Below are 27,242 nucleotides of genomic sequence, written 5' to 3' on the forward strand. Positions count from 1 at the left end.
ATGTCACCACCGGTCAAGTAAGAGCCACAGCCAAGTGTGCTGAACTTGGAAGTGACTGTTAGTGAGTAAGTGGGCCCCAGGCGAGAGACCTTCTGAGGGAGCCGTCTCCATCTCCGCGCCCTGTGAGGACCTGGACCCACAAGATCACCACCTAGGAGCTCTCCTCCTTCCCTTCCCTCACTCCAAAGTCCACAGTTCCTACGGTAGGAGAGGCACAGACTCAATCCCGAGTCACGTAGAGTCAGCAAATCAGACAAAAGCACCATGACCATGACCCAGGAAGGAAACCGACTCCACGCAGACGTTTTGGTGTGCGTTTATTTTTGATTCATATCATACCACACGGAGGGAAACTTCCAAACTTTTACTCTTTCAACATCTTGGCCTTTACCTCGCTGCCCAGGAGGAAAGCAGAACTAAGGGAGCCGAGCTGGAGCCCATCCTGTTTCCATGTGTTCGAGGACACCAGCAGCCACTTCCGGCTGTCAGAAAGACTGCACTCTGCTACAGACAGCTGGAAACACACCAGCACACGCAAGTCACCAGCTGGTCCTCGGGCATCCACGGGCATGCACCTTTTCAAAGCATCTCTTACTCAACGCTGTGAGCATCATCTCCCTCTGCCTTTTACGAGCAAATGCCTTCCTGTTCCAGGGTGGGAAACAAACTGAAATCGGATACATTCAACACTGAAGCCTGACTTCTCTAAGTCACCAAGAAGAGAATGAATTTAACTTTAGTACATTTATTCTTACATGATTCTTAATAAAACACTTTCAAAACATTCTGTACAGTTCAAGCCACTCAGAACTGCGTTACATTTCTATAAATGTGATTTGTTGGGATGAGGTGCCAAGGTGTCTCTGTACAAAGATGTACAATATGTACAGTCACTGTAGGTACAAGCTTGCGAAGCAGAGTCTAGAACACGGGATTCATGCCAAGGCTCAGAAAACATTTCAACAGATAAGACTAAAGCTTGGAACTGCACTGTGGCTCTCCCTGGGCATATGATCACTTTATGAACAATACACGTATAGGTCGCACAGAAAGTGGTTGACCCCAGCGCAGACAGTACCATGCGGCTGACTGGACACGGTACCGGCCGTTCTCCTGGGCCTCAGTCTGCAGTTGCCACGTCACTGAGCCGCCGCTGCCGCCGCTGCCTTGGGCTGAGCCACGGCTACACTAGGAGACTTAAACTTGGGGAGGTAGAGGCCAAACTTGTTTTCGATGCCGGCGAAAGTGGCTGTGGCAAGTCTGTAGCCACCAATGTGATCGGGGTTGGCAGGAGGCAGGTCTGCGATGCGCGACTTCGGTGTGGGGTCTGAGCCCGAAGGTTTGCTGTGGACAGGAAAAAGGAGAGTGAGCTCAGGGCTGGTGAAGGCAGCTGACGTTAGGCATGGTCGGTGGCTCCCGCACACCACCAAGAAGGCTGTCTCAGCTCTCCATGTCACCTCTTCTGCGTCTGTCGTGATTTCCAGCCTCACCACAACATTGCTTTCACCTACCTCATATAGAAGACAAATGGCCCCACCCTCAATGCATGAGCAAGCAGACTCCTGGACTCAGGAGAAAACACACTCGAATACTGATAGTCTCTGGGAAACTGGCTATGTGTGGACTTCTCTCAATTTTCAAACTGTATGCAGGAAACATGCATGAAATCTATCATAAAGGTATAAAAATTGATATAATTCAAGAGTTTCTTAACTAGTGGGCTCTTGAAGCTTCTCACTAAAAAAGAGACAGATTCAGTTCTGGCTTCTATAGTCTGAGGGTACAGAAAGACCAACATCAGCATCCGTACGATGGGATGATACATTGCTCTTCTTGCATCTCTTCTATGTACAGGTCCCCCAGGACTTGGGTCGATAGCTCACACCCCACTGAGGCTTTCGGCAGGAGAGGGGCTCACAGGCTTAAGAGATACAGACTCCGAGCGGTACTTGACCCTCTGTCCAACCGCTAATAACTGCTTGCTTGCTTTGGATACCGCTTCCCTGCAGACTCAACAAGCAAAATGCTCTTCTCCCAGGGTAAGCCCTGAGTGCTGAGCTCGGAGCAGCTCAGTCTGGGGCTGACACGGATGACTGACCCACTTCCCTTTGAAGCCCTGTGTGTGAACTAGCTATGTGAACATCTAGGTAGGAAATGGTGGGAATGATGAACTATCATCTCAGGAGTGTGACTACTGCCCGTTGGATTGTTTCTGGGCCATATTAAACGATCCAACTAATAATGACATAATCTCATTTTTTTAAAAAAAAAAAAAGACACTTATTCCCATAGCATTTTAATTCAATGCCTCCCTAAAATGGCCCCAAATAGTTGTTGAATACTATATGCTGAGTCACTCTGAGAAGGTCTGACTCTAACATGGGAGCTTTTAAAATCCATTGCTTTCTATGCCCTGGTTTTAAAGGACTCTGTTGCCTCCATTTTCTCGGCATTCCCAAAGAGGCTCCGTGAACAGAACAAGCACAGGTTTGGGTCTTTATCAGGAGAAGCAGATGCACTCACAGGCCTCCAAAGTCAATGTAAAACCACCGCTGCAGAAGTTCATAGGTGACCAGAGTGACTCCAAACTGAGGGGAGGACCGGAACACACGAGCTAGAAAAGACGGACAGGGAGAGGAGGCTTAACCCCTGATGGCTGTGGCAAGGCTACTGTGGAGTCACAGGGGCAGGACATGAAAGCCGGACAGCCACTCTGGAGGACCCCCCAGCATCTACCTGCGGTCCCTTTCCAGAATGCTGATGGCCCTTCTTCCCGGAGAATCTTCCGGAAACAGTCAATGACCCCGCTATATGTTGTCTGGCCAGCCCGGGCGGCCACCTGCAGCCTTGTCTTGATCACATCAGCAGGGGTCACCAGAGAAGCAGCAGGCACACCTTTGAGGAGAAAGCCACATTTCATTCATCCTAAGGGCGTCATCCATGGTGGTGAGATTTTGTTTGTGCCCTAACAAATAAAGCTTGCCTGGAGATGGGAGAAGCAGCGCAGGCAGCCGCTGGAATTTACCTCTAGGAATCCTCAGACTGAAAGGGCTGAGCTCCGGTCTCCTCCTGCCTTATAGTCTTCTATCCGTCCAGCCAGATCACTTCCTGTCTCCACCTCCCTAGTGCTGGGATTAAAGGCGTGAGCCTCCCAAGTACTGAGATTAAAGGGGTGTGCCGTGACTACCTGGCCTCTACAGTTAACTAGTGGCCAGCTCCACACTCTGATTTCCAGGCAAGCTTTATTTGTTAGGGCACAAACAAATTATCACCACAATACATCCAACAAGACAATCCACAACTGTAACCCCAAGGGGAACCGAAAGCTCCGTAAACAGACACCCAGACACAAGAGGAAAAGGAGCATTGAGGAGCCTGCTAGTTGCTTCAGCAGAATCTGGGAGAAAATGTTTTGTTTTTCTTTCTGAATATAGGAAATCTCTCTTGATTGCACCATCCCAAAGAACGATGAAAGAGAGAGAAATGTAATAATAGTGATAGGATAATTGCCATGTTCCCTTTCCAGTTTCAACTACTTTTACATTTTTCCCTCTTTAAATAAGACAAAAGTATTTTCATGTATAATGTATGAGATGACATTGATGTAAGGAGCCACAGAACATACGTGGCACCAAACCATACTGGTCTTGGCTGATTCTTGCCAACCACACACTATAGAGGTGAGTGTCAAAAGCATCAAGCACTGGCTAGTTTGAGGTGCTAAGAGAGAGGTGACTAATCCTCCCTTCAGATCTGCTCACGTGACAGAAGTCATTACAACCTGAATGAAAGCAGGTCAGGCATCCCGTTAAAGAGCAGCAGGGGACCCGAACATCCAAAGGCCACTCTTCCTCCCCTGCGCCTCAGCTCCCTGGGGTCGCCTGAGATGCAGCAGCAGCAGCAGCAGCAGCAGCAGCAGCAGGACACAGAAGATGCATTTCTCAAGCATAGCTTTTGTTCATAAAACAGAACAAACCTTGAAGGAGCAGCATGACCTTCCCCAGGGGGAAGGAATTCAATTTGGCCTAAATATCACGGTCTCATCACTAGGCAAATGGAGCTGGTGGCCCTGAGGGCCTCTGTTTAGAGAATGATGCCAGTACTCCCCTGGATGCGCCCAGCACCCTCTTCAGACAGAAGCAGGTAAACTGCTGCCTTCTGGGGCGGCCCTCCAGACGCTCTCAGGACCTGCTAGCGAAGCTTGACTGGTAATAATTGGAAAAACTCTCCTCTTTCTGGAAACCCGGCAGATGTCTACAGGCAAGAAGCTGGTGGGACTGGGAACTAACTGCCCACGTGGTTCTGTTGCCCACTGGCAAGTGCCTGGCTGTGAGCGAGCAGACGGACTCCCCTGGCAGGCCTTGCTGCTGATTAGGAAACACAAGGAAGAGTTGGAAGGGGAAATGCTGCCCCCTTCGGAACAGTCTGGTGAGTACAGGAAAGGAGCTGGGGGGGGTCCTTATGCCAGCCTGACCAGCAGCTCCCACTCCACTAGCCAAGATCACACATGCCAGAGGCCAAAGCATGTGCTGGACCCCAGATGAGGGCTCAAAGGCCTGGTTGTTTTTTGGGGGAGGAGCAGGGGGGGGGTTGGTTTACTTTTTAAAGCAAGTTGTCCCTTGTCATCAGAAGCAAGAACAATGTACCCATCCCAACGCTCTCAGAACCCAGGACTCCTAATCGAAAACACCAAACAGAAGAAGAGGATAACCTAGCAAGTGCTTGCCTCTGCAAGCAGGGAGGTGGCTCTGTTGTTAAGAGCACTGGCTGCTCTTCTAGAGGACCTGAGTTCGATTCTCAGCACCCACATGGCAGCTCACAACTGTCTGTAACTCCAGTTCCTGGGGATCTGACCTCTCCTGGGCTCCTCCAGTAACAGGCATGCATGTGCAATACATACATGCAGGCAAACACACACACATAAAAATAAATTAATCCTGTTGTGATTTTGGTTTTTTTGAGACAGGGTCTCACTCTGCAGCTCTGGCTATCCTGGAACTAGTCACTATGTAAACTAGGCTGGAGCTCTGCCTGTCTCTGCTTCCCACATGTCAATTAATAATAATAATAATAATAATAATAATAATAATAATAATAATAATAAACCCAAGCAGGGACCAGGAGCCTAGTCCTGGCCATGCTAGGTTCTGTGCGGGTTCGTCACTGGCTGTGTGGAAGGAAGACGGGCCTTTTCCCTGTCATTTCAGTGTGTGGCTGCCTCTAAGGATGCCTGGTTGGTCCCTTCTATTCCAAGTCAGTTCCCTGGTAACTCAAGAGTAAGGACACACACACGCACACACACACACACACACACACACACACACACACACGTTCAAACCCTCCCCTCCGCTCTTGGTCAGGAGCATCTTGATCCCTTCCTGACTGCCAGGCTCCTCTTTCTGATGGACTCTGTTCTGGGCCTAATCTGGTGTCTTAGACCAGATGAAGATCTTCATTCGATCTGTCATCTGTTGCCTCGTCCTGAGCCTCTACTGTTATGCCGGCCACTCGGGGGAGGCAGGGCCCTCAGAAGCACTCAGCCTACTACTACAGGGAAGGAAAGAATTCAAGCAACCGTTAGCCAAGCTGAACGCTATGATCAGAAAATACGGTCAGAAAAGAGATGAAAACGGAGTTGAGGGCGCGTGGGGGGGGGCGGGAGTCTGCTGCGGGGCGCTGCTTTGGTCCCACGAGAGCTGTGGTAGCAGGAAGAGAGAACTGAGCCCAAACAGGAATACTCCACCTTACAGGACAAGTACAAGGGCAGGCAGGGCCCGCACATCAGCACTAGGTCAACGGAACAACTGCTCTGGCAAAGAACTTCTCCACCTCCGTTGGCTGCACCCAAGGTTTCGGGAGCCCAGGAGGCTAAGAACCGTGTTAATGATGAAAGCCCAATTTAGATGGGCAGATCTAATTTGGCTCCAAGTTGCTAAGCTGCATTAAGTTGTTTATCCACATTATGCAAATGTAATTAACTCTCATCAGAATCACAGCACATCCCACAAAGGAGAAAAGGCAGCTATATCCAGCTAAGTCAGATCCCAACAATAACTTCCAGAAATAAAGAGCGAAGTCAGAGACTCTGTACTTCTTAAGAGAATTCTTTGAGTTAAAAAGGTCTGTAGTTACCTGCTATGGCTCCAGCCGCCAGGAGATTGATGCCTCCCACGCGTCCGTTCTCATCAGCCAAAAGGAGTTTGCAGTGAGCGTACACAGGAAAATAGATGGCAGAGAAGGGAATGTCTCGGAGGAAACAGGCTTTGGCACCCTGTCACACGCGAGGAAACAGGGCAAAACAGTGTGTGAACAGGGTTTGAATGTCCGCATGGGAAGCAGACCAGTGACAAGCGGAAATGTCCTTCAAACAGCATTAGGAGTGACGTGAGGGTGATTAGGGGGGGATAGAGGAACAGAGCAAGTGTGCCTGGCAGAAAGCATACTCTCCTTTCACGGGGAGACTGGGTATGCAGGCTAACCCCAGCAGCACTCTGGCAATAAGAACTTCCTAGCATTTCCAGAAGTGCTAGGCTTAGGGTTTGAAAACTTAGTTTGTTTTCTGTTCTGGTATTCACACCAAAGTGCAGTCGGAACAATATTAACCCCAAGGGGAGCTCTGCTGCAGGTCTCTGCAACTTGGCAACGTGTAACTGGAACTTTCTGTGCACTAAGCAAGGCAACATCTTAGGATTCATAAGGAGTCTCAAACTCCCAAGGCCGCTTGACCTGTCAGCTTTGCTGAGGGTGGGGGTGGGGAGCCGGAGTGGGGATGAGGTGTAAGGGAAAAGAGCAGAAGTATTAGAATGGCTTGATTCCCAAGCACACCCCCACAAAAAAAAAAAAAAAAAAAAAAAAACAAATTACCAATCTCAATCAGTTCCAAGCCCTGGGAGTGCCAGGCAGAGAATGCCAGAGGCAATGGAGAGGGCCCGTTCTAAGAAAAGTAGAGGGAAAAAACCCTAAAGCCTCGCCTGTTCATTCCCACATTCTACTCAAGACAGCCTGTCCCGGCCATGGAGAGGGCAGTGAACATCTTCCTCAGCATTGCCAGGGACCCATGACAGCCCCGTTTACCTCACTAGCCAAATGCTACACCCAAGCCCTGGGCTCCCCGATGGCTGTCTTTATAACAACAAAAACATCCAAGGACTCTTACAGGATGATACAGACAGAACCAATATTTATACATTCTGCTCTCCAAGGGAATCTCAGCGGACGGCAGAGGGTGGGCGAGAGAGGAGCAGAGTGGAGGCATCCTGTAAAGACGCACATGCCCGGCAGCTGGGCTCCCGGGCACCCTGTGGTGGCATGCCTCTAATCTAGACATTCCTAATTTCTAATTTGCAGTTACAGAGGTAAATTTACACATTTCAGCAGTTATGGATCCATAAATAAATTCAATGCTGCGAAAACACAGTCCCCTATAGAGGTGAAATTTCCGTATTCCCCCGTCTACCAGGGAAAGGAAAGGAAAGAAATACTCTCCTAGTTAGAGAAAAACCCTGGCTTCTGCTCCATTACATCTGATCTGTAATGACGGCGGCGGTAAGTGTACCTGCAGGGGAGGAATCCGTTGACTGGCGTTTTGTGAAAGTACAGTAACTGTTGTTGTTTTTTAATGGAATTCATTATTGACAAATCCTCCCACTTAACTTCTTAAAGACCCAAATCCTGTCCAATTCCACTATCGGGTTTTGTTTTGTTTTTAACCATGGTCAGAACGCTAAGACAAGAGGAGCCCCTCTTGGTCTGATAACAGAAGAAAGTATTCAGCCTCAGAGTAGGCCCAGTCCTAAGCCCACCCAAAGAGTGAGTACCACAGGAACTTCTCAAAGGCCCCGTGGGATGAAGGCCGAGAGCCTGAAGCCAGCCGTTCTATGGAAGAGATATCCTGCACGCGTAAGAGCTAAAAAAACGACAACAGGCGCCCTCGAGCGTGTGTCCCACTGCCTTTACCCGAGCGGACTGGTTTCACTTGGGTTTTCTATCCCATAGGTCACTCTGCTGGGTAGGCGTGCTTTTCATGTCGGGGATGGGGGTGTCACCTGGCTTCTGCATTCCTTCGCGTCTATTCTGTGTGTCACAGCTTCTCCACTCAGTCAGCCAAAGAAATCAACCCACCTTGTACAGTCCAAAGAGGCCCAGGTCCCGAAGCACGTTCAGAGCGCTGACTCTGGGCCCTGTGGTGATCTCTCCCGCCACCTGCAGGCGGATCTTCACTATCTCCAGCGGGTTGGTGAAGATGACCTGGGAGCCTCCAGCCTGCAAGCAAGGGAGACAGACAAGTTCTTCCACATCGGAGCTGGACGGGGGGTGTCCAGGCAGGAAAAGCCACAGAAGATTCCTTCACTTGACACTAGGGAAGGAGAGGCCCACATGGTGCTCAGTGTGAGAAGTTCTCATGGAGATGTCCCAAAGATGCCTCATGTCAGTCTCTCTTTAGGCTTGTGTTTAGCTGAGGCAAGGTCTCGCTCAGTCTGTAGCCCAGACTGGGCTGGAACTCACTATGTTGCCCGGTCTCAGCTAGAACTCACAGCAATCCTTCTGCCTCAGCCTGTAGAGTGCTGGGATTATGGACGTGAGCCACCATGGCTGGATTTAGGTTAATTTCTATTTGAAATGTCAAGACCGATTCTCAGAACTGACCTTCAGGGATAACCTCAAGCATATTCAAAACAGCAAAATCAATAAACTCAATTTGGAAAACCAAATGGAATGAAGATATAGGGGGGGGTGGACTCTGGGTGAACGGGAATGCTCCACAGAGCACTGTCTTCAGCCTGCCAGCTCGAAGGAAAATGAAGACAATGTTAGCCCCACACAGGTGCCTTCAGAGTCAGACTTACCTGCTCCGGGTCAAATTCTACAGTATGTGAGCATGCACAGAGCTCTGAACTTGGCCCAGCAACACCCACACAAAAGGAAGGAATTTGGGAAGGCAAACTTTAGTATCATTTCAAGACAAAACAAGGGGAAAAAAATCTTCAAGACAGAGCTGGGAAACAGAACTCTGAGTCACCCAGAGTGCAACACCCTCAGATCAAAGGCGCATTCCACACTCTGGTGGTGAGTGACAGATTTGATTTTTAAATGATCAGAGTGTGTTTGCATCTGATATCTGCTAAGCAGTGGAGGGATGAAAAAAGGAATGGTTGAAATAATTGCTACAGCTCCCTTTTGGGTTTCTGTAATATAAAGATGAGCATGTGTGCATGATCACATATCTATAAAAATAAATAAAATATATATTATCTCCCTTCATAAAGCGAAGGAATCTCATTTGTGTGGGTTTGTCTTAAATTGAGGCTGTTTATATTCTATAATCAAAACTATATTCATACAATATTCATAATTGTAATGGTATTCATATAATCATAATCATCACACAGTTGTAACTCAGCCGCAGCGCACGTCCCTGTAAAATAAGAAGTGTGCTCCTCGACGGGCACTTTTACAGGTGCCCAAACATCATATCAGTCCTCCAGCCATACTCCTCCACATCTGCCTAAACCTGTCACCCTCCCTGACCCTTCCAAAGGACAGCAAGGAGGCTCCTAACCACTCTGGGGCCACACGTCAATGCCTCTGGTGTAGATCCTGGCCGACCTTCAAACTCACGACTTTGAACACTACACAGCCCCAGATTCCTGTTCTCCTCTGGGCAGCTGACTGTCCTGCATGCCCCAGGGAACTAATCCCCCTTTGTCTTGACACAGCACAGATCACTAGCAGGCATGTAGGTCCCCCAACGAGGACGTACTGGTCGGATTTGACATGTGATTTGCCTGTGTGTCTTTCTTTTATAATCTGCTGCGCTGCAGGCAGAGAGGAGTGTTCAATGTTTCAATCTAAGCAAACAACACTTTCAAAAGGATGGCTGGGTGAGAAATTACGTTAAAATGATAATCCAAGTAATTACTCCTGCAGCTAGAATTAAAGCCCAAATCAATTGAAAAGTTTACTATTTCCCTGAAATTGCTTTTTTAAATAATAGTTGGAAAGACCGTATTTGGGGAAACATGCTTTCTATTCTAAATTAAGGCAGATTAAGATAAAAAGAAAAGAACTATACATTTTTATTATAATCCCCCAGACATACCACCACCAGTGAACTGGCCTTTAGGTGCTAAGTGTTAAATACAAACGTTATGTTTAAATAAACCCCAAGTCCTTTCATGGGTTTTGTTAGTTGGTTGGTTTGGCTGGTTGGTTTTTTGATACAGGGTTTCACTGTGTAGCCCTGGCTGTCCTAGAACTCTCTATGTAGACCAGGCTGGCCTCGAAATCAGGGATCTCCCTGCCTCTGCCTCCTGAGTGCTGGGATCAAAGGCGTGCGCCTCCACCTCCAGCTTGTCTTTTCACACTCCCCACTGGTGAATTCCACATCCCGCCCATCTCCCCAGAGATGGCCCCCAGCTCCCTTCTCTTGAGATTCTCTTCTCTCATCTGATCCTCTTAGAAATGAGGACCAGTTGACTAAGCTGTGCCCTCCTTCAACACGTCTCCAAATCTCTCAGGGTACAAACAAGCCTTCTTCAGTATAACTGAGGAAAGGGGCCGGCGACACACTTTCCACATACAGTCACGTTAACTGCTGTCTGCATTGAAGGTGTGCATGTTGGCACCCACAGGACACCCTGGAGCTGACAAGACCAGCCACCCAGCTACACAGTAAGCCATGGAGTAAGAGTAAGATTTACAGAAGAGAACAGAAAAAGCCCAGAGGCAAAAGGTAGCTGGGATAATTTAAAGTTAAGTAAAGCTGGCTAGAAATAATCCAAGCTAAGGCCAGGCATTCATAAATATAAATAAGCCTCCGTGAGTGATTTATTTGGGAGCTGGGTGGCAGGCCCCCCAAAAGAGTAAAAAATACCAACAACAACACAGGGCCTCATTTAGCCCAGGCTAGCCTTGAACCCATATGTAGCCAAAGATGACTTGGAAATTCTGATTCTCTTGCATTAGCCTCCCTAGTTCAGGAATTAGAGGCAAGCACTAACTACCCCTCCACTATAAAAGATACCTAGCTTTCCAGGGATTCCAGGCAGGTCTGTGTATGCTGTAGTCGATGAGTTAGGAAGCTAAAACAACCGATACAATGTATCTATCATCTGCAAAGAAGTGAAACACTTATTGCATCTACTTAGAACATAAGGGGGAAGAGCATACTTCCGTGGACACATGTAGACAGGGGCTTATCTTTCATAAAGGATAAATTGAGCCAAGTAAGTCTCTCTCCTGAGAAAGCACACACAGCCATGGTGTATATGTAAATATGCAAGCCTGGCCTCACCCCACACACAAGGCAAGGGCCCCACTGACAAGCCTCATCATGGAGAAGCCTGGAGCAACTGTTCCCCCTGACCCCAGGGACATCTTCTCTGAGTTAAAACTTCTAAGGTCATTGACCTCATCATCTCAGGCTCCATAAGCAAGTAAGAAAGAAGGTTTTCACCAAGACCTCCGGCCAATTCAACCAGAAGTTATTAACATTTTCAGGACCAAAATGAAGCACCAAAGTCCCAAGCAGATCACATTAGCAACTGTTAGGCAGACCACACACACTTAGATGTGTCAACCGGTCTGAATCCAATGCAGTGCTTACACCTTCAACACAGAGCATCTGAGCGCTAAAAGAATTTACGCTCTCTGTCTCCGGCTTGGGAATTTTTGCCAATGGCTACAATATAGTTACAGGGTCTTACGGCCCCTTGCAGCCCCATAAGGAGGCTTAATTAAACTACAAGGGCACACTCATTCCTACACATAAAACTGAAGGACCCAATTAACCAGCCCCCTCCCACTTACAAATTCCAGGGAGAGAAATGAACCGTCAACTCTACCTGCTATTACATTTCCTTTGATACTTAAAAAAACAAAACTTAAGAATTTAAGAAGCCTAGAGGGGGCTGGAGAGCTGCTTCAGCGGTTAAGAGCACTTGCTCAGTTGCTAGCACCCACGGGTGGCTCACAAACATCTGTAACTACAGACGGAGATGACCTGAAGCCCCCTTCTGACCACCATGGGCACTGAACCCACATAGTGCGCTTACACGCATCCAAGCAAAACACACATGAAATAAAAAATATATATATATACACACATATACACACACACACATATACATACACACACATATATATACATATGTGTGTATATATATATATATATATATATATATATATATATATATATATTTCAAAGTCTAGAAGACAGAGCTTTAGGAGCTTAAAAGAAACAAAGCTCGTGATAATAATACTCAAAAATCAGATTACCCAGCAGGGTGTGGTTGTGCACACCTTTAACCCCAGCACTCAAGAGGCAGAGGCAGGTGGATCTCTCTGAGTTTGAGGCCAGCCTGGTCTACAAAATGAGTTCCAGGACAGCCAGGGCTACACAGAGAAACCCTGTCTGGAAAACCTACAAGAAAAAAGGAATCAGATAACACAACGGGAAGAAGACTGGGTTAGAAGGCAAGCCCGAGGACCTGACTTCCATCCCCACAAGCCACACAATCCCAAATGTGGCGGCCTGCCTGGGAATCCCAGGGATAGCAGGGGTGGAGTCAAGAAGGTCGCTAGGGTTCACTTCCGGCCAGACTAGCCTAAATTGCTCAGCTTCACACCAACGAGAGATTCTGTCTCAAAGGAGGTGGACAGTTTTCTTGAGGATGCCACTCAAGGTTGTCTACACATACATACACTCACTTTAAAACACCACTTACCATGAGAATCCTCTCGGGCAGTTCTTTGAGTTAAAGGAAAATGTTGGGCCAGCAAGGTGGCTCAGTAGGTAAAGGTATCTGCTGCCAAACCTGCAGCCCTAAGTTCAATCCCTCCTCAAAGTTGTCCTCTGGCCAACCACACACAAACACCAAGGTGGGCAACACACACACACACACACACACACACACACACACACACACACACACACAAAAAAAAATGTAGTAAAAGTTTTTAAAGAGGAATGTCATTCATATTTCATACCTACTTTGCAAAAAGCTTAGAGGAATATGTTTGCCACAAGAAATACTCAGGATTGACACTCACACAGCCTCCGGCGAGGATTTCCGCTGGCAGTGGGATGGAGCCATCTCTTTTGGTAAACTTGTCCCGGACAAAATCATTAACCTAATTAGAAAGACAAGATCAGCTCATCAGAATTTCCTGTCACTTCTTCTGCTGGCACACCGTCATATTTCCAAATTATCAAAACACTTGTCTCGTGCTAAAAGTCAGATTTTACCAAATGTCTCCACGAATGTGAAAATCCTTACAAGTCCCTTAACAGTGTGCCAATCCCACCAGTATTGATTGATCTTGCTTTTGGCTTCACGACAATCTAAGTAAGTGACATCAGACCAGTGACAAGAAACTTACTGTCAGTTTAATGGCTTTTTCTGGTGCGACTCCGATCAGCTGTGGAATCAGACCTGGACAGAAGGAGAGGATCATGTCTTTACGTGAGTGGACAAGCCCAACAAGGAAGTGTTTTCTTCCAAGTTACCCACCAAGTAGCTCAAAGTTTTCATCTACATGGGGAAAAGGGATTATCCTAAAAAAATCCTAAATATATATTTAAAAAATCCTATGTATTATATAAATATATGTCACGCACATATATATGTATATAATTTACCAATCAAATATAATGTCATTTTTGAAGCTATAAGTGTTTTTCTTTAACATCCTTAAAAGATACATAAATAAATAAAACCCCTCTAGCCAACATCTTCCCTAAAGTACACAAGAAAAGAATGGAGCCTCTGGGTTTCTCTGCTCCGTAACTGAATTTCTCCCGGTCCCCAGCAGCACACGCAGACAGTTTACAGAAGCCAGTGCCTTAGGCTTGGAGAGACGCTCAGGGCAGTGTGCTTTCAACACAGCTAGGTTTTCCAACAGACAGACAACCTTGCTGCACAGTGTATGGCTGCTACTCACTATCTGCTCCCCTTAGCTTCTCTTCAGAGAAGCCCAGCATTCAGCACTCACGTATTTTAAAGAAAGCTAAGACTGTAAAGAAAAAAAAATGCAGCTTTTAGTACCAGTTTGTGAGTATCTCCTATAAGAGAAAACATATGCCACTTATATTTTTATTTACTAATATATGTCAAGCTTAAGGCATTTTAAAAGACTCTTCTCAAAACAAAAGAAATCATTATGCTTGGAAAGCTACATTTCCCAGGCTGGCTAAGAACTGGAAAAGAACAGGCGTAAGTAAACAACTCCATCTGGAGACGCCCGTGGAGCTCCGCTTTCTAGAGCAGGCAGGTTTACCAAGCTGTTGGCTTCTTTCCTTTTCCTTTTCCTTTTTCTTCTTCTTCTTTTTTTTTTTTTTTTTTTTGCATACATTTTTTAAAGATGCTAACAACAAACACATCTTATGGCTTTAAAAGCAGGGGAGTGATACTCATGTCTGCACGCTTCGTCTCAAGCCTCCCTGGAAGGTGCCAATGAGTGATTTTCTGGGAGCTGAGAGCCAGCAAGTAGTCGTGCATACAGGCTACTGTCAGTCACACTGAATTACCAACGACAAACACAAGCCGTGCACACCTTCTGCGGGCCGCAGACTGATCTAAAAGAACAAATCAGCAGATGGCAGTCTTAACATTCTTCCTTCCTGATGAGCAGACCCTATTACTTTGAGCCTCGCTCCAGAACCATGGTGTCAGCATGTGTATTTGTTTTCCAACTTTCCTCCCCAAAGCTCGTGGAATGTTAATAAAGTACTGATTTGTGTCATTTTATCATTGTTGCCTGCAAAAGAAATTTAGCGAGTCTGTCAACAACTCTGTCAATCATCTGACAGAATAATGGGCCAGTTCTAAGCAATATACGACAATCTCAACAATCACTGTGCTCCCAGGCAGGGCTCCGACAATCACTCCGTAATACAAAAGTCTCTCATTTAAAGGACCCATTTTATCAGCTTAGATCCTCACCAAAGTCAACAGCAACCTCCCCTGCTTGCAGTATTGCACCCTCTTAATTAATATGATGGCACTTCCAAACAAAACCTTCTAGAAGTATCTATCTACTGAGAAGGCTATCCAAGGCACGGCTAGAGTCCTTCTAATAGTTCTCTGTAGACACCCTTTGTAACGTAAAGCCACGCTAATTAAGAGAAAGGTCATTATTCAATAATGAAAGATTGGAGATGTCAAAGAAATAAACAACTTTAGTGCCATCCGCCCGTGATTCCCCCATTAAGTAAGACCTAGGTGCGAAGAGCTGAGTCCATTTAAAACAAGTCTTTGCACGGCCAGCGCCGGACCCCTGGGACAGCGGCCGCTGTTGACCCTGCAGTACAAGTCACGCAGCTGGGATCTGCAGAGTCCAAGCGTTCTGAATATTTGAGCAAATTTCACTATACTCGCTTCAGAAGCGGGGCATTTGGGCCTATTTACTCCATACACGGTGCCCACAACAGACATGCCAACGGCCTTCTCCGCCTCTAAATGTGTCCACTCAAATGCCTGACGGCGATGCCAACTACAGGTGCTTCTTCTCCTGCCCGTCTGTTCGATCCCAGTCTCTCTTTCCTAGGAAGAGCTCTGAGCCAAACAGCTCGACAGAGCTCAGAAGGAGCTGGGGATTAATAAGCCTGGGAATGCAAGCACGTACAGTAAATTACACAACCGCCCGGGACCAGAGCATGTGAAGAGTGTTTCAAAGAATTCCAAGTGGCGCCCAAAGGGATTAAAATATTAATCTCCCCCGCAAAAGAACCCTAAATTCTAATGTGAAAACATGTAGATGAAAGCCACCCGCTCTCCAAGAAGACAAGTTCCTACAAAGCCCCATTTGGGCCCGGGGAGAATTCTACACAGGGCTGCCGCCGGGGCTGGGCGCTCAGGAAAAGTCACCGCGAGAGAAGAGAGGAGGGAAGAGAGGAACGCTCTGCTCTGCCTGCCATGGGGGAAGGGGGCCCAGCTGAAGCTTGGGGCCCTAGGGTTTCCCTGCCTTTTAAAAATTCAGATGACCCAACTGGAAAAGACTTATCACAGGTCTCCTTGGAAAAGACAAAAACAAAAAATAAAAATAAAAAATAAAAACTCTCACCTTCAAGTAGCACCTGGCTTCGATTTCACGGGGAATGAGTGTGAGGATAGTACTCCTCTCTACATCTCTGTTGGCCCGTGCCCTCAGAGAGCACACTTACTTACACGGGATTTGGATCCCAAGAATTAAAAACAGCAGGAAGGGGAAGGGCACACCTGTTTGTAGACTACTATTTCTAGTCCCCAGAAGATGGCAACATGGGAAAAAGTACAAAGGGGGCGGGGACGAGGATGGGGGGGAGGGGAACAGCCCTAACTGGTCTCATAACAAGGGAGTAACATCTACTGATGGTGACGGAAAAATCACCAACTTCAGCGGCTGAGATCTGCCCACTCACCTCGGTAGAGTCCAAAGAAACCCTCATAACGCAGCACTTTCTTAAAGCAGTCGAAGCTGTTCTTGTACATCAGCTCCCCGACCACAGAGCCAGTGCCACGCTGGTTTTGCATCCGGGTCTTCACCAGATCTATGGGATACACCGCAGTGGCCCCCACAGCTACAAACAGAACAATTTTTAGGTTTAACAAGAGGAACACAATTAGATGGAGCGTTCACAAGGACATCAAATCTCATTTCCACGGGTGAGAAATAAACATAGTGTCTATTCTTACAAAAGAGACTCAACTTACTACACTTTTTCCTTCACTTATTAATAGAGCCAAAAAAAGGCAACACCATAGCTCAGAGGTAGTTCTTACCTAGCATGGGGGAGGACCTAAAACAATCTTTGATATCTTTGGTCTATGAGTTAGAAAGTAGATTCTCAAATCACCACCAACCAACATTAGAAAACCAGCTCCGTTTCCCTTAGTGACACTAAACTATTATGCATGGGCACCATTTCTTTTCATTCTATTAAATGCCTAAATAATACACCTACTCCTTCTTCATAACTGTGAAATGATGTTACATAAGCTAAGTGGTTGTGATTTTACAGTTTAGTTCACTGAAGCATTTTAGTAAATTAATCGAAGCTCTAGCCATTCTCTGGAGGAAAAATCCTCCACAAGATCCTGCCCCTATGTATGGAACTGGGTTGAAAATCAAACACACAAACAAAAACTTACAGTCCTGCTTTAGAATTTCTTGGGGATTGAAATATTTCATAGGACCTAGAGTGTTCTGATTTTGGGCTGTTGAAAACCAGAACATACTTGGCACCTTCTAAAACTGAGGCTGAAAAAAAAAAAAATCCTAGTCACCAGTTCCAGCTTGCTTTAAAAGTTCAGGAGCATTTTAATCATTTTTGGAGGTTCTTCTCAACAAAGCAATTTCAGGTTTTATATATTTTCTTTGTAGAATTACTAATTTTTTGTAGTAAAATTAGTCTTGGGCTGGGGAGGTGGCTCAGGAGGCAAAGGTGCCTGCCACCGAGTGTGACAACCTGAGTTTAATCCTTGGACCCCACACAGTGGAAGGAGAGAACCGACTCTGGCCAAGTTGACCTCCGACCTCCACATGCACACCATGATGGCACATGCTCACACATGCACACACAAAAATGGAAACCTTTTTAACGGGCTCTCTAATTTATGCTGTGAGCAGAGAGGAGAGGAGAGATTCTTTTTAGCAAATAAACAACATATCTGGACACTCTTAAGCCAGAGAAAAGAGAGAAAAATCACAAGCTCACTGCTGTGACTCTCTGTGAGAGGCTGTTTCATTTCACGAATTTCTGAGTTTGCATCTCAGATCTCGGCCTCCTCCCTGCCCCAAGCCTGACCCCATAAACTCCATTTTTAGTCTCCGTTTTTCACGCTGGTCTTAACTGATGTAATTAAGGTGAGTGCACAGCGATGCACTTCTGACTCTTCCGTCATTACAGAGGTTTTATGCTGAAGACAGACTGGAGCCAGAAGGGCCACAGCCAGGCTATGACAAGTCCCCCTGAAATCAAGAGCCTTCGGAAAGCCCCGCAGTCCTGACCCCCAGGAACAATGAACTGCACCTTCCCTGAGCTGTCCAATCTGCTGGGATAGTGTTACAGCAAGACCAGCCAGCAGCATGGCACTCACCTCCAGCAACCGAGCCCAGAGTGAACCTGTAAGCAGACTCGGCAATCTGGAGCCAGATAGGCCTGCCCAAGCCAGGAGATTGCTGTGGGGAGGGAGAAAGCAGAAAAAAAAAAAAAAAGCCTGAAAAAGTATTCTGCAGGTGATAAAAAACAAACAAACAAACTACAATTTGGCATTTTTCGAGTTTAAAAAAAGAAACTTTAAAACTGAACGCACACAGGATATTAGTGTTTTTTGAAAAGAAATACCTCGGGGCCAGAGAAGTGGCTCAGTTAAGAGTGCTCACTGCTCTTACAGAGGACCCAGTTTGGGCTCCCAGCACCCACACCGTGGTGCACTATCACCTGTAACTTTAGTCCAGGGAATCCAAGGCCCTCTTCTGACCTCCAAGGGCACCAAGCACACATGTGGCACACCAATATATATGTTCTCCAAACACTCAAAAACATAAAATAAACTAAAGGAAAAAAAAAAACATACCCAGCAAAATGCAGAGTAGCTTTTCCTTGACTTTCACACATGGACGGCCACTGGGGAACACATATTATCCTTGAGAGGTTTGCGTTTGCTTGTGTGCGCAGTACTGGGGGTTGATTCCAGGGCTGCGCGGAAGCCTGGGCAAGCATCGTATCACTGAGACCCATTTCTAGACCTCCCAGAAGTGAACTCTTAGGTAAGCAAATACAGCAGCATACACCATTTACTCCTCTTTAACTACGTCAAAAATTTGAACTACTTCGCTGTTTTTAACATTGAATCACTTGCTCACTGTCCATGCAGTGAGGTAGGGAGGTATAGTCAGCCATAGCTCACATGTGGGTGTCAGACCACCACTACAGCAATCAATTCTTCCCTTCCACCAGGTGGGTTCTGAGGAGCAAACTGAGATTGTCAGCCTTGGTGGCAAGTGCCTTTACATGCTGAGCCCCCTTTATTATGTTTTTTGTGACAAAGTCTCAGACCCTAGGCTGGCCCTGAACTTGCTATATAGCTGAGGATATCCCTAAATCACTGACCCTCCTCTCTCCCAAGTGCTAGAATTACAGGCATGAACTGCCCATACCAAATTATCTTCCTTCTAGAAATGTATCAAAATTGCCTAGTGTGATGAGCAGGCCTTTAATCTCAGCACTCAGGGGAAAGAGGCAGGCAGATCTCTATGAGTTCCAGGCCAGAGAAGATGGATCACATCTAAAACCTCTAATGACTACTGTCCTACCCACATTCACAGTTCTAACAAAATCAATGGTAATAGTAAGATAAAACAATGAAATAAATCTCCTTGTGATTCAGATGCTAGTCCATGGGCCCTGCACCTGGATAACTTGTCTATATCAATGTGTGAGTCTGGAACTTCGTGTTTTTAGTATGAAAACATCTACGCTCTACAAGATACTGGAACAAAGGAATAAAATATCTACTTTGTTGTAAGGAGCTTTTCAAAAAGAAGAGGAACAGGAGGAGGAGGCAGCAGCAGCATCTGATGAGCATCACATGAGCCAAGGTGCTCGATGTGCAAGCCTTATGGTCTGAGTTTGATCCCTGGAACCCATGGTGAAAGGAGAGAACTTACTCCCGAAAGATGTCCTCCAAGCTCCACACATGTGACACACGTGTGTCTGCACTCACACACACACATACAAATACAGTCACAGTAAACAAAACTAAAAAATTAAAGCCATTAGCTGGACATGGTGAGTCAGACATCAATTCTAAAGGGAATGGAGGTGGGAGATTCACAAGTTCAAGGTCATTGTTAGTTACAGGGTAAGCTCACGGCCCATCTGGGCTTTGGGAGACTATCTCGAGAGGAAAAAAAGCTGAATTTCGGAATACAGACTAAAGCTAAGCATTAGGGTGCACACCTGTCATCCCAGCTACTCAAACAGCCAAAGCTGTCGGATCAAGAGTCCAAAGCTGGACAGACGGATCAGTGGCTAAGACTGGCCACTCTTCCAGAGGACGCAGGTTCAGTTCCCAGCACCCACACAGTGGCTCACAACCACCTAAAACCCCAGTTCCAAGGATGCCCTCTTCTGGCCTCCAAAAGCACTACATGCACATACATATATACATATACATACATACATACATACATACATACATACCTATATACATACAGGCAAAACATAAAACATAAAATAAAAAATAAAAATTTTAAAAATAAATTCAAGGCAGATCTGGGGTCCAAAGTGGGACACTATCTTAAAAAAGGGGTAAAAGTTTTTTTCAAAAAATAATAGGTCTATGATCCCAAAGGAGCATCAAGTGACCACTAATTCCCTTATTCACATGGGCATTTTCTTCTGCATTCAACAATATAGATTTTTCTTTCAACTCCCTATCTTCAAAGAGTGTTTATAAGCCCTGCAAAATCCTAGGAAAACTGAAGGATTATTCTGTGCTTTAATTCTTAGCTAAAACATCTCAAACTATAAATACCCAAATGCCTTTTGACAGAAACGTCACCTTCATTCCCATTAAATAGCATTTGTAAGAAAACATTCGAGAGTGGGGTTACTGAGATGTTTTTTCTGAAGGCTTAGTTATCACTACAACTTATAGTTCCCTTGTATTCAGCTATGAAAATTAATGTAATTAGTGCTATAGGTTTCACATCATGAATATTCATAAAAGGAATGTCCCCATAGCTGTCTTCCCAATTAATGACTATGTGCTGAAATTTTAGCATTTAGGCTGAAAGAAAATACTCAGCACTACAAAGATCACCTACCGGGAGCAAACGGCCAAAGGCAAAGGCACTTTCTCCTTTAAGGTTATGATCATGACTGTGAAGGTTGATATTTAACAAGGCTAATTAAGTGGGTTTTCAAAGCAAAACAGAGTTGAGACTCTTAAATGATTTTAACTGGCTCCCTCAGGAATTTGAGATTTTATTTGAAGAGAGGTCCATTTTTTCCTTTTTCTTCCCCCTTTTTTAAAAATTTTGGGTGTGTTTGTTTTTGTTAAATGTAGGATGGTATTGTGTCAATGTGATGGGAATCAAGCCTACACCAGGCTGCTTTCTGTAGGTTGCCACCCCAACGGAGAGAAGGCCTCTTCCAACAACCCGTACCAGTGTGGGAGAACAAGGATGGCCCCAGTGTCTGAGAACAGCAGCGCTGGGTTCTCCATGAGCTAAGTGTGTGGTCAGAGAAGCAAGGTAGGGCTAGGAAACACAAAACAGCTACTCCAAACCACATCTGTGACATTCCCAACCCTTCACTGCAATTCAAAGTGAGGCTGAAACCCAAAGCTATGAAAGAACAGAAGGACCAAGCAGGTAGAGGGAAACTGTAGACTTTAATCATTTTCTTGTTTCTATCCATAAAACAATGTATGTATACTTTCCTCTCAGTATGAGGGGGTTCAGATGCATTAAAGACTGCAGTATCTTCCAATCTAAAAATTTTAAAGAGATAAATGACTAATAAGTAAATAATAGCTTGCATATAAATCTGATTTCTTCCTTTTAGAGAACAAGTTTCACTTTTTTGGAACTAATCAGTAAAATGTAATGTTTTCCTCCATGTATTCACAAATCCAAGACCAAAGACAGTCCATGAGACTATAAACTACACAAAGAGACAAAATCCTAAGACTAAGGAACAGCATTTGTGAAATAAAAATGCAATCAACCCAGTAATGTCGGGGTCAGTGATTCTCAACCTGTCGGTCTCAACTCCTTTGGGGGAGTTTCATATCAGATATTTACATTACGATTCATAACAGTAGCAAAATGACAGTTATGAAGCAGCAACAAAAATAGTTTTATGGTTGGGGGTCACCACAGGGTGGGGAACTGTATTAAAGGGTCACAGCGTTAGGAAGGCTGAGATCCACTGACCTAGCAGAGCATAACTCAGCTCATTTTGAGCAAACTGCCTAGAGCTTTAATATAATTTCCCATAGAAGCAAGAGAGAGAGAGAGAGAGAGAGAGAGAAAAAGAGAGAGAGAGAGAGAGAGTGCGAGCGAGCTATATGCCCAAGAAGGTTCATATAGATCATTTATCCCATACAGTTGAAAAAGTAAATGTGGGGGACCCCCTGTAAGAGAAAGAGGAGGTTGGTTTGCCCATTCTCACACAGGAACAGCCTGGTTTGGGGAGATGGGGACATAGCTCGGTCAGTACAATACCTGTCTAGCATGAACCCCGGGTTCAATCCCCAGCACTCATAAGACAGGTGTGCTCCTCCCAAGGATAGAGAGAGAACACTGTACAGTATCTGTTCACAATTACGTTTTTCAAAATTCAAGAGTAATTTTCACAAATTTGTAGAATAAAATATGAAGTTCAATTTACTAAGAACTCTTTAAATAGTTCAATGTCTTAAGTATTTTTTATGCTATAAAATTTTATTTTAAAAAATCACCAAGCCGGGCAATGGTGGTGCACGCCTTTAATCCCAGCACTCTGGAGGCAGAGGCAGGTGGATCTCTGTGAGTTCGAGGCCAGCCTGGTCTACAAAGCGAGTTCCAGGAAAGGCTCAAAGCTACATAGAGAAACCCTGTCACGAAAAAAACAAACAAACAGAACAGAAAGGGGAGAAACTGGTAGCAGAAAGCAAGAATTTGGGGAGAGGGGAACAAGAAAGCTAAACTGCAGATCGTCACAGCTCTCAGAGGAAGCACAACTGTGAGTGCAGACGCCATTTCCCTGCGCTTCACCTGAGTCAGACAGAGGTCCCCGTTGATTGTTAAGGAGGAACTGGAAATCCTAACTGGTTTCAGAAAGCAGTTCCGAGGAGCCCATGCAGAAGGAACATTTCCTACCACCCTTCTCCAAAGTCAAGACCTCTTTCTCTGTTTGTTGTGTTTTTTGTTTGGAGTCCGGGTCTTGCCATGTAGCTCAGGCTGGCCTTGAACTCGTGGCAATCCTTCTGCCTCGGCTTCCTAGTGCTGGGTTACAGGCACTTAACACCATAGCCGGCGGAGTACTTTGATTTCTCATTAACCTAACTGACAAAGTGAATAACAGCAAACCCACCCCAGCTACTCACCCAGGAGTCACCCGAGGAGAAGGGGCAGCCTGCCCCTTACCACCCCACGTGTCCTCTGTCCTTCTGCCCCACATTCCCTCCCCATCTCCCTGGCATCACACAGCCTCAGAAAGAACCATGAGAAACAGAGGTTCTTCGAGGAGAAGCCCAGTGAAGCCCAGGAGGAAGAGGCCAGCTCCCCTAACCCTCAGCCCCCACAAGGTCCGTGGACCTCTGCTACAACTGAAGCTTGCCCAAATGCTTAGAGGTCCAGGATTCCACTTAAAACAAGGCTTCGTTAAAAAATGGTTCCATTCTGTCTTGGAGGTCATCTCAAGGGTCTGACATTTCTACCTTACAAGACATGCCGGCCCCCCCCCCCCCCCCGCTTTTTTTTTTTCTTTTTTTGGTTTTTTCGAGACAGGGTTTCTCTGTGTAGCTTTGCGCCTTCCCTGGAACTCACTCTGTAGCCCAGGCTGGCCTCAAACTCACAGAGATCCGCCTGGCTCTGCCTCCCAAGTGCTGGGATTAAAGGTGTGCGCCGCCACCGCCCAGCAACCATTTTTATTATGTTTAATGTTAAAGAAAAAAATATCTTTCTGGTTCACTCATTAGATACATTTCCTTTTTCCTCTTGTAATCTTTTAGGCACAATCACAGTGACGGTATGTTTCAATTGCAAAATGCTTTGTACTTAAAACAACTATATACATACATAAATCACACACACACACACACACACACACCAGCTTAACTATACAAAGTGGCCTGAACACTAATCTTTAAAGGTAATTAGGCAAATGACTGGAAAGGAAGTCACACCCACGGCTGTTTGAACTCCTTATCTTAATAAGCTAGAAGAATGAAACTCACAAACTAGTCAAAATATCTAGCGCAGGTGTGGGCGATAATTCAGTCAATGGAAGCTCTGAGGCAGGAGCTCTGGGGTCTTTAATATTCATGCCGACTGAAGTCTTTAGGCTTGTCACGCCCACCCAGGTCAGCACTGCTGACGTCTTGTGTAGTCACGGACTGCCCATACCTGTCTCTGAAGTTCTGCCAGGTTGTAAGGCAAGGCCCCCTCGGCCAGCGGAGCTATTCTCTCGATGTCTGCCAGAGTCAAGCGCCTGAAGAGAGGCAAAGAGAACGGTTAGATCCCGACAGACCCCTCACATGGAACACACCTTTCTCCTCCCTCCTCCCTCCTCCTCCCAAAGGGGGCTATTTCCTTGTTCACGTTTTTATGACCATTTTAGTGAGGAGAAAAGAACAATAAGCTTTTGGATCTTATTCACAACAAAAGCAAGGCCTCCGGAGCTCACTGAGGAGGGAGGGATCTAAGGAGACTCCAGTGATAGGCCCTAGCAGCCAAAGCGAAGGGCCACAAACCCTCGCCATAATGCCGAAGTCCCCAGGGTCCCAGAAGGAAAGTTAGAAACAAGAAGGATCAATGCGGTTGGCTGCCTTCAAGAGAAGGCATGGGAGAGGAAGGAGCCTTCTTCTCTTTTACATTATTCCTCCTCAAAGCCCTTGCGTTTTGAATCAAATGAATGCAGCGCCATGGGTGCCAGAACTGACTTAAAAATTAGTTCATTCTGTGAGACAGCTAAAAAAAAAAAGTCAGATGTAGTTTTGAGAAGGACTTTTAAACCCCCCCCCTTTTTTTTTTTACAAGAAGGCTCAAAACATTTGTCTAAAAGCGTGAGTGTGAGTGTCGGATGGCTGAGACATGGCCTGGCGGCTTATGTAAAACACCAAACACTGCTGTTGCACAAGGCAGCTGACTAAAAACCATCTCCAGTCAGCAACGCCTCATACGGCAAGAAGGCAACAAATCACACATGCATATTATCCAACTTCCGTAGTCTCCAGATGCTTAAAAATCATTCCTAGTTGTGTGTATTGGCATGTGTATGTATATACACACACGTGCGTGCAGGGGCCCTTTGGAGCCACCAGAGGGCGCTGGATCCCCTCAAGCTGAAGGTACAGGCAGGTATGCACCACCCAATGGATACCGGGATCCAACCTGAGCCCTCTGCAAAAGGAGCGAGATCCTTAACTGCAGAGCCGTCTCTTGAGGCCCAGGAGTTCTGATATTATTACTTAACGAACTACTACAGGTGACCGACAGGAACCCAGGTTTTTAACAGACCATACACCTCTTTAACCCTGTCCGGATGAGGGCTTTCCATGGATTTACATGTCTTTACAGGTTAAATACCCTCTACACACTTTTTTGTTTTTAATTTATAAAAAACAGAAGCATAAACACCTGAGCTTGCCTCTGGAGGAGGCATGATGATATATGAGGCATATCTTTAAGAAAATAATACTCTCCAACACACATTGGGCAGGCACACACTCTTCACAAAGACAATTGTTTATGGCAACCGAAAAGAATACAACATTCCTCACCACAACATTTCTTCCATGCACCTCGGCCTAAATTCATGAATTTACAAAACTGAACCAAATTTCTACAAATCTCTTTAAATTCAGAACACTTTGAGAAAGCCTACATTAAACCCGACTTTTCCCTCTCTCCAACTCTCTACTCTTCTGTTTCTTCCTTCTCCCTCCTCCCTCTCACCCTGAAACCCCCCCCCTCCATTCCCCTGGCTCTCTGCTCCAACCCGCTCTCTTTGCTTCCGCTCCCTCGCTCCCGCCCTCTGCCTCTCGCGCCCTCTGTCTTCTCTCTCCTCCTGTTTCTCTTGCTAAGAACCTATCCACTGAAAAGGCTGTTGGTAAAAGGAAATGGCATATGTCACATCTAAAAAGGTCCGTCCCCCCCTTACTAAACACCATGAATCACAGACATTTACCCCGAAGCGTTATATAGGTCTGCAAGCTGGTACAGGATATCAATTTCTAGCGGAGTAACTTGTCCATAGCGTATGGCGTTCTGGGCAAATTCCTCTGGAAGAGGAAAGAAACCAAGGTGAGTGTCTCAAGAGCCTAATATAAACGGAAAGCAAAGGAATTTTAGCACACTCGACACATCTAAAACTAAATTTAAACACTCAAGTTCTGCTTATAACTGCATTCCTGAAAACTGGTGAAACTGCAGAAACAGATAAACCAACCTCACGACAAAACAATCACTTTCTAGTTCTCATTTCTCTTGCTTCTTCACTCTGGCCCCCAGAGTTGCAAGATAAAGGCGGCCGTTCAGAGGTCTCCCAAAACCTCCTCTCGCCGCTCACCCAAAAAGAGGGCGCTTGCTCCTCTCTCTGTGGCAACTGGGTCCCAGCACAAACAAGCTCCTGCCACACTGCCACTGACCTGTTTGACAGACCGGGCCAAGGCTCTTTTCAAATCTGTCAAGGGCATTTTGACCTTCGGGGCCTCGGCATCTCATTAAGTGCACCTGGGGTTCGAGGCCCCCACGAAGCATGCGCATGCGTGAAACACGCACATGTGTGCGGCAACCGGGCTTTCCGGCTGTTTTGTGGCAGACCTACACCGACCTCACGTCTATCTGATGGAAAGTGCGATTTCGAATATTCCAGTCAGTTTTCAAATCTCACCCTTTGTGACTTCAATATCTTTCCTCGTGCCTGCTAAAGTGCTGTAGATCTTCCGCACAAGCTCCATGTTGTTGAGCAAGGAGTTGAACGCGTTGAAGTAGGAGAAGCTAACTTGGTGTGAGGTGCTTCCTCCAGCAGCCTGGGAAAGGACAACACAAAACATTTAAAACTCAAAAGCAAGAAACGTGGTTTGGATTCTGCATTGATTTTTTTTCTTCCCTCAAAGTGGACCCGAAGGAGTCTCCGTCATTAAAACAGTTAACTACCCTCCTATAAATATAAGGGGCTAGCTGACTAGAGCACGGTGCACTTTGTACCCTCAGGGAAGTCTACGCAATTTAGGTTTTAAAGAAGAAAGCAACATCTGGAAGCTGGAGTTCATGGTTCACCCACCGCTAAGGTCAGAAACAACAAATACAATTACTGCAGATCAAAACCTGGCGATTTAAACAGAATTCTTCAAGACCCTCAACTATGCAATGCCTGCTAGTCCTGGAAAAATATCAGTGAATAATATAAGGGATATTTCCTACTTGTTAATTTACTTTTCCTATGCATAGACACAAAACAAGCATTATTTTTCTCATGCTGTAGATTGAAACCAAGGCCTCCTCTATACTTACCATGTACTCGACCACTCAGCCACACCTCCAGT

General features: G+C 45.9%; 1 protein-coding gene across 2 annotated transcripts in view; it reads right to left on the bottom strand.

Annotated features, from left to right (window-relative positions):
• Nucleotides 1–300: 300 nt before the first annotated feature.
• Slc25a12 (solute carrier family 25 member 12) overlaps nt 301–27,242 on the bottom strand; it is an 81,633-nt gene continuing 54,691 nt past the window's right edge. For both annotated transcript variants that reach the window (XM_028885739.2, XM_028885740.2), the window contains 12 exons: nt 26,588–26,726; nt 25,883–25,976; nt 24,100–24,184; nt 18,078–18,159; nt 16,400–16,558; nt 13,381–13,433; nt 13,051–13,131; nt 8,122–8,262; nt 6,133–6,271; nt 2,737–2,895; nt 2,524–2,614; nt 301–1,344 (listed from right to left, as the gene is read on the bottom strand). In XM_028885739.2, coding sequence (XP_028741572.1) covers nt 1,140–1,344; nt 2,524–2,614; nt 2,737–2,895; nt 6,133–6,271; nt 8,122–8,262; nt 13,051–13,131; nt 13,381–13,433; nt 16,400–16,558; nt 18,078–18,159; nt 24,100–24,184; nt 25,883–25,976; nt 26,588–26,726 — 1,428 coding nt within the window. In that variant the 3' untranslated portion in view covers nt 301–1,139. The remainder of the gene's footprint in view (nt 1,345–2,523; nt 2,615–2,736; nt 2,896–6,132; nt 6,272–8,121; nt 8,263–13,050; nt 13,132–13,380; nt 13,434–16,399; nt 16,559–18,077; nt 18,160–24,099; nt 24,185–25,882; nt 25,977–26,587; nt 26,727–27,242) is intronic.

The sequence above is a fragment of the Peromyscus leucopus genome, chromosome 4 (assembly GCF_004664715.2).
Source record: "Peromyscus leucopus breed LL Stock chromosome 4, UCI_PerLeu_2.1, whole genome shotgun sequence".
NCBI classification, from domain to species: domain Eukaryota; kingdom Metazoa; phylum Chordata; class Mammalia; order Rodentia; family Cricetidae; genus Peromyscus; species Peromyscus leucopus.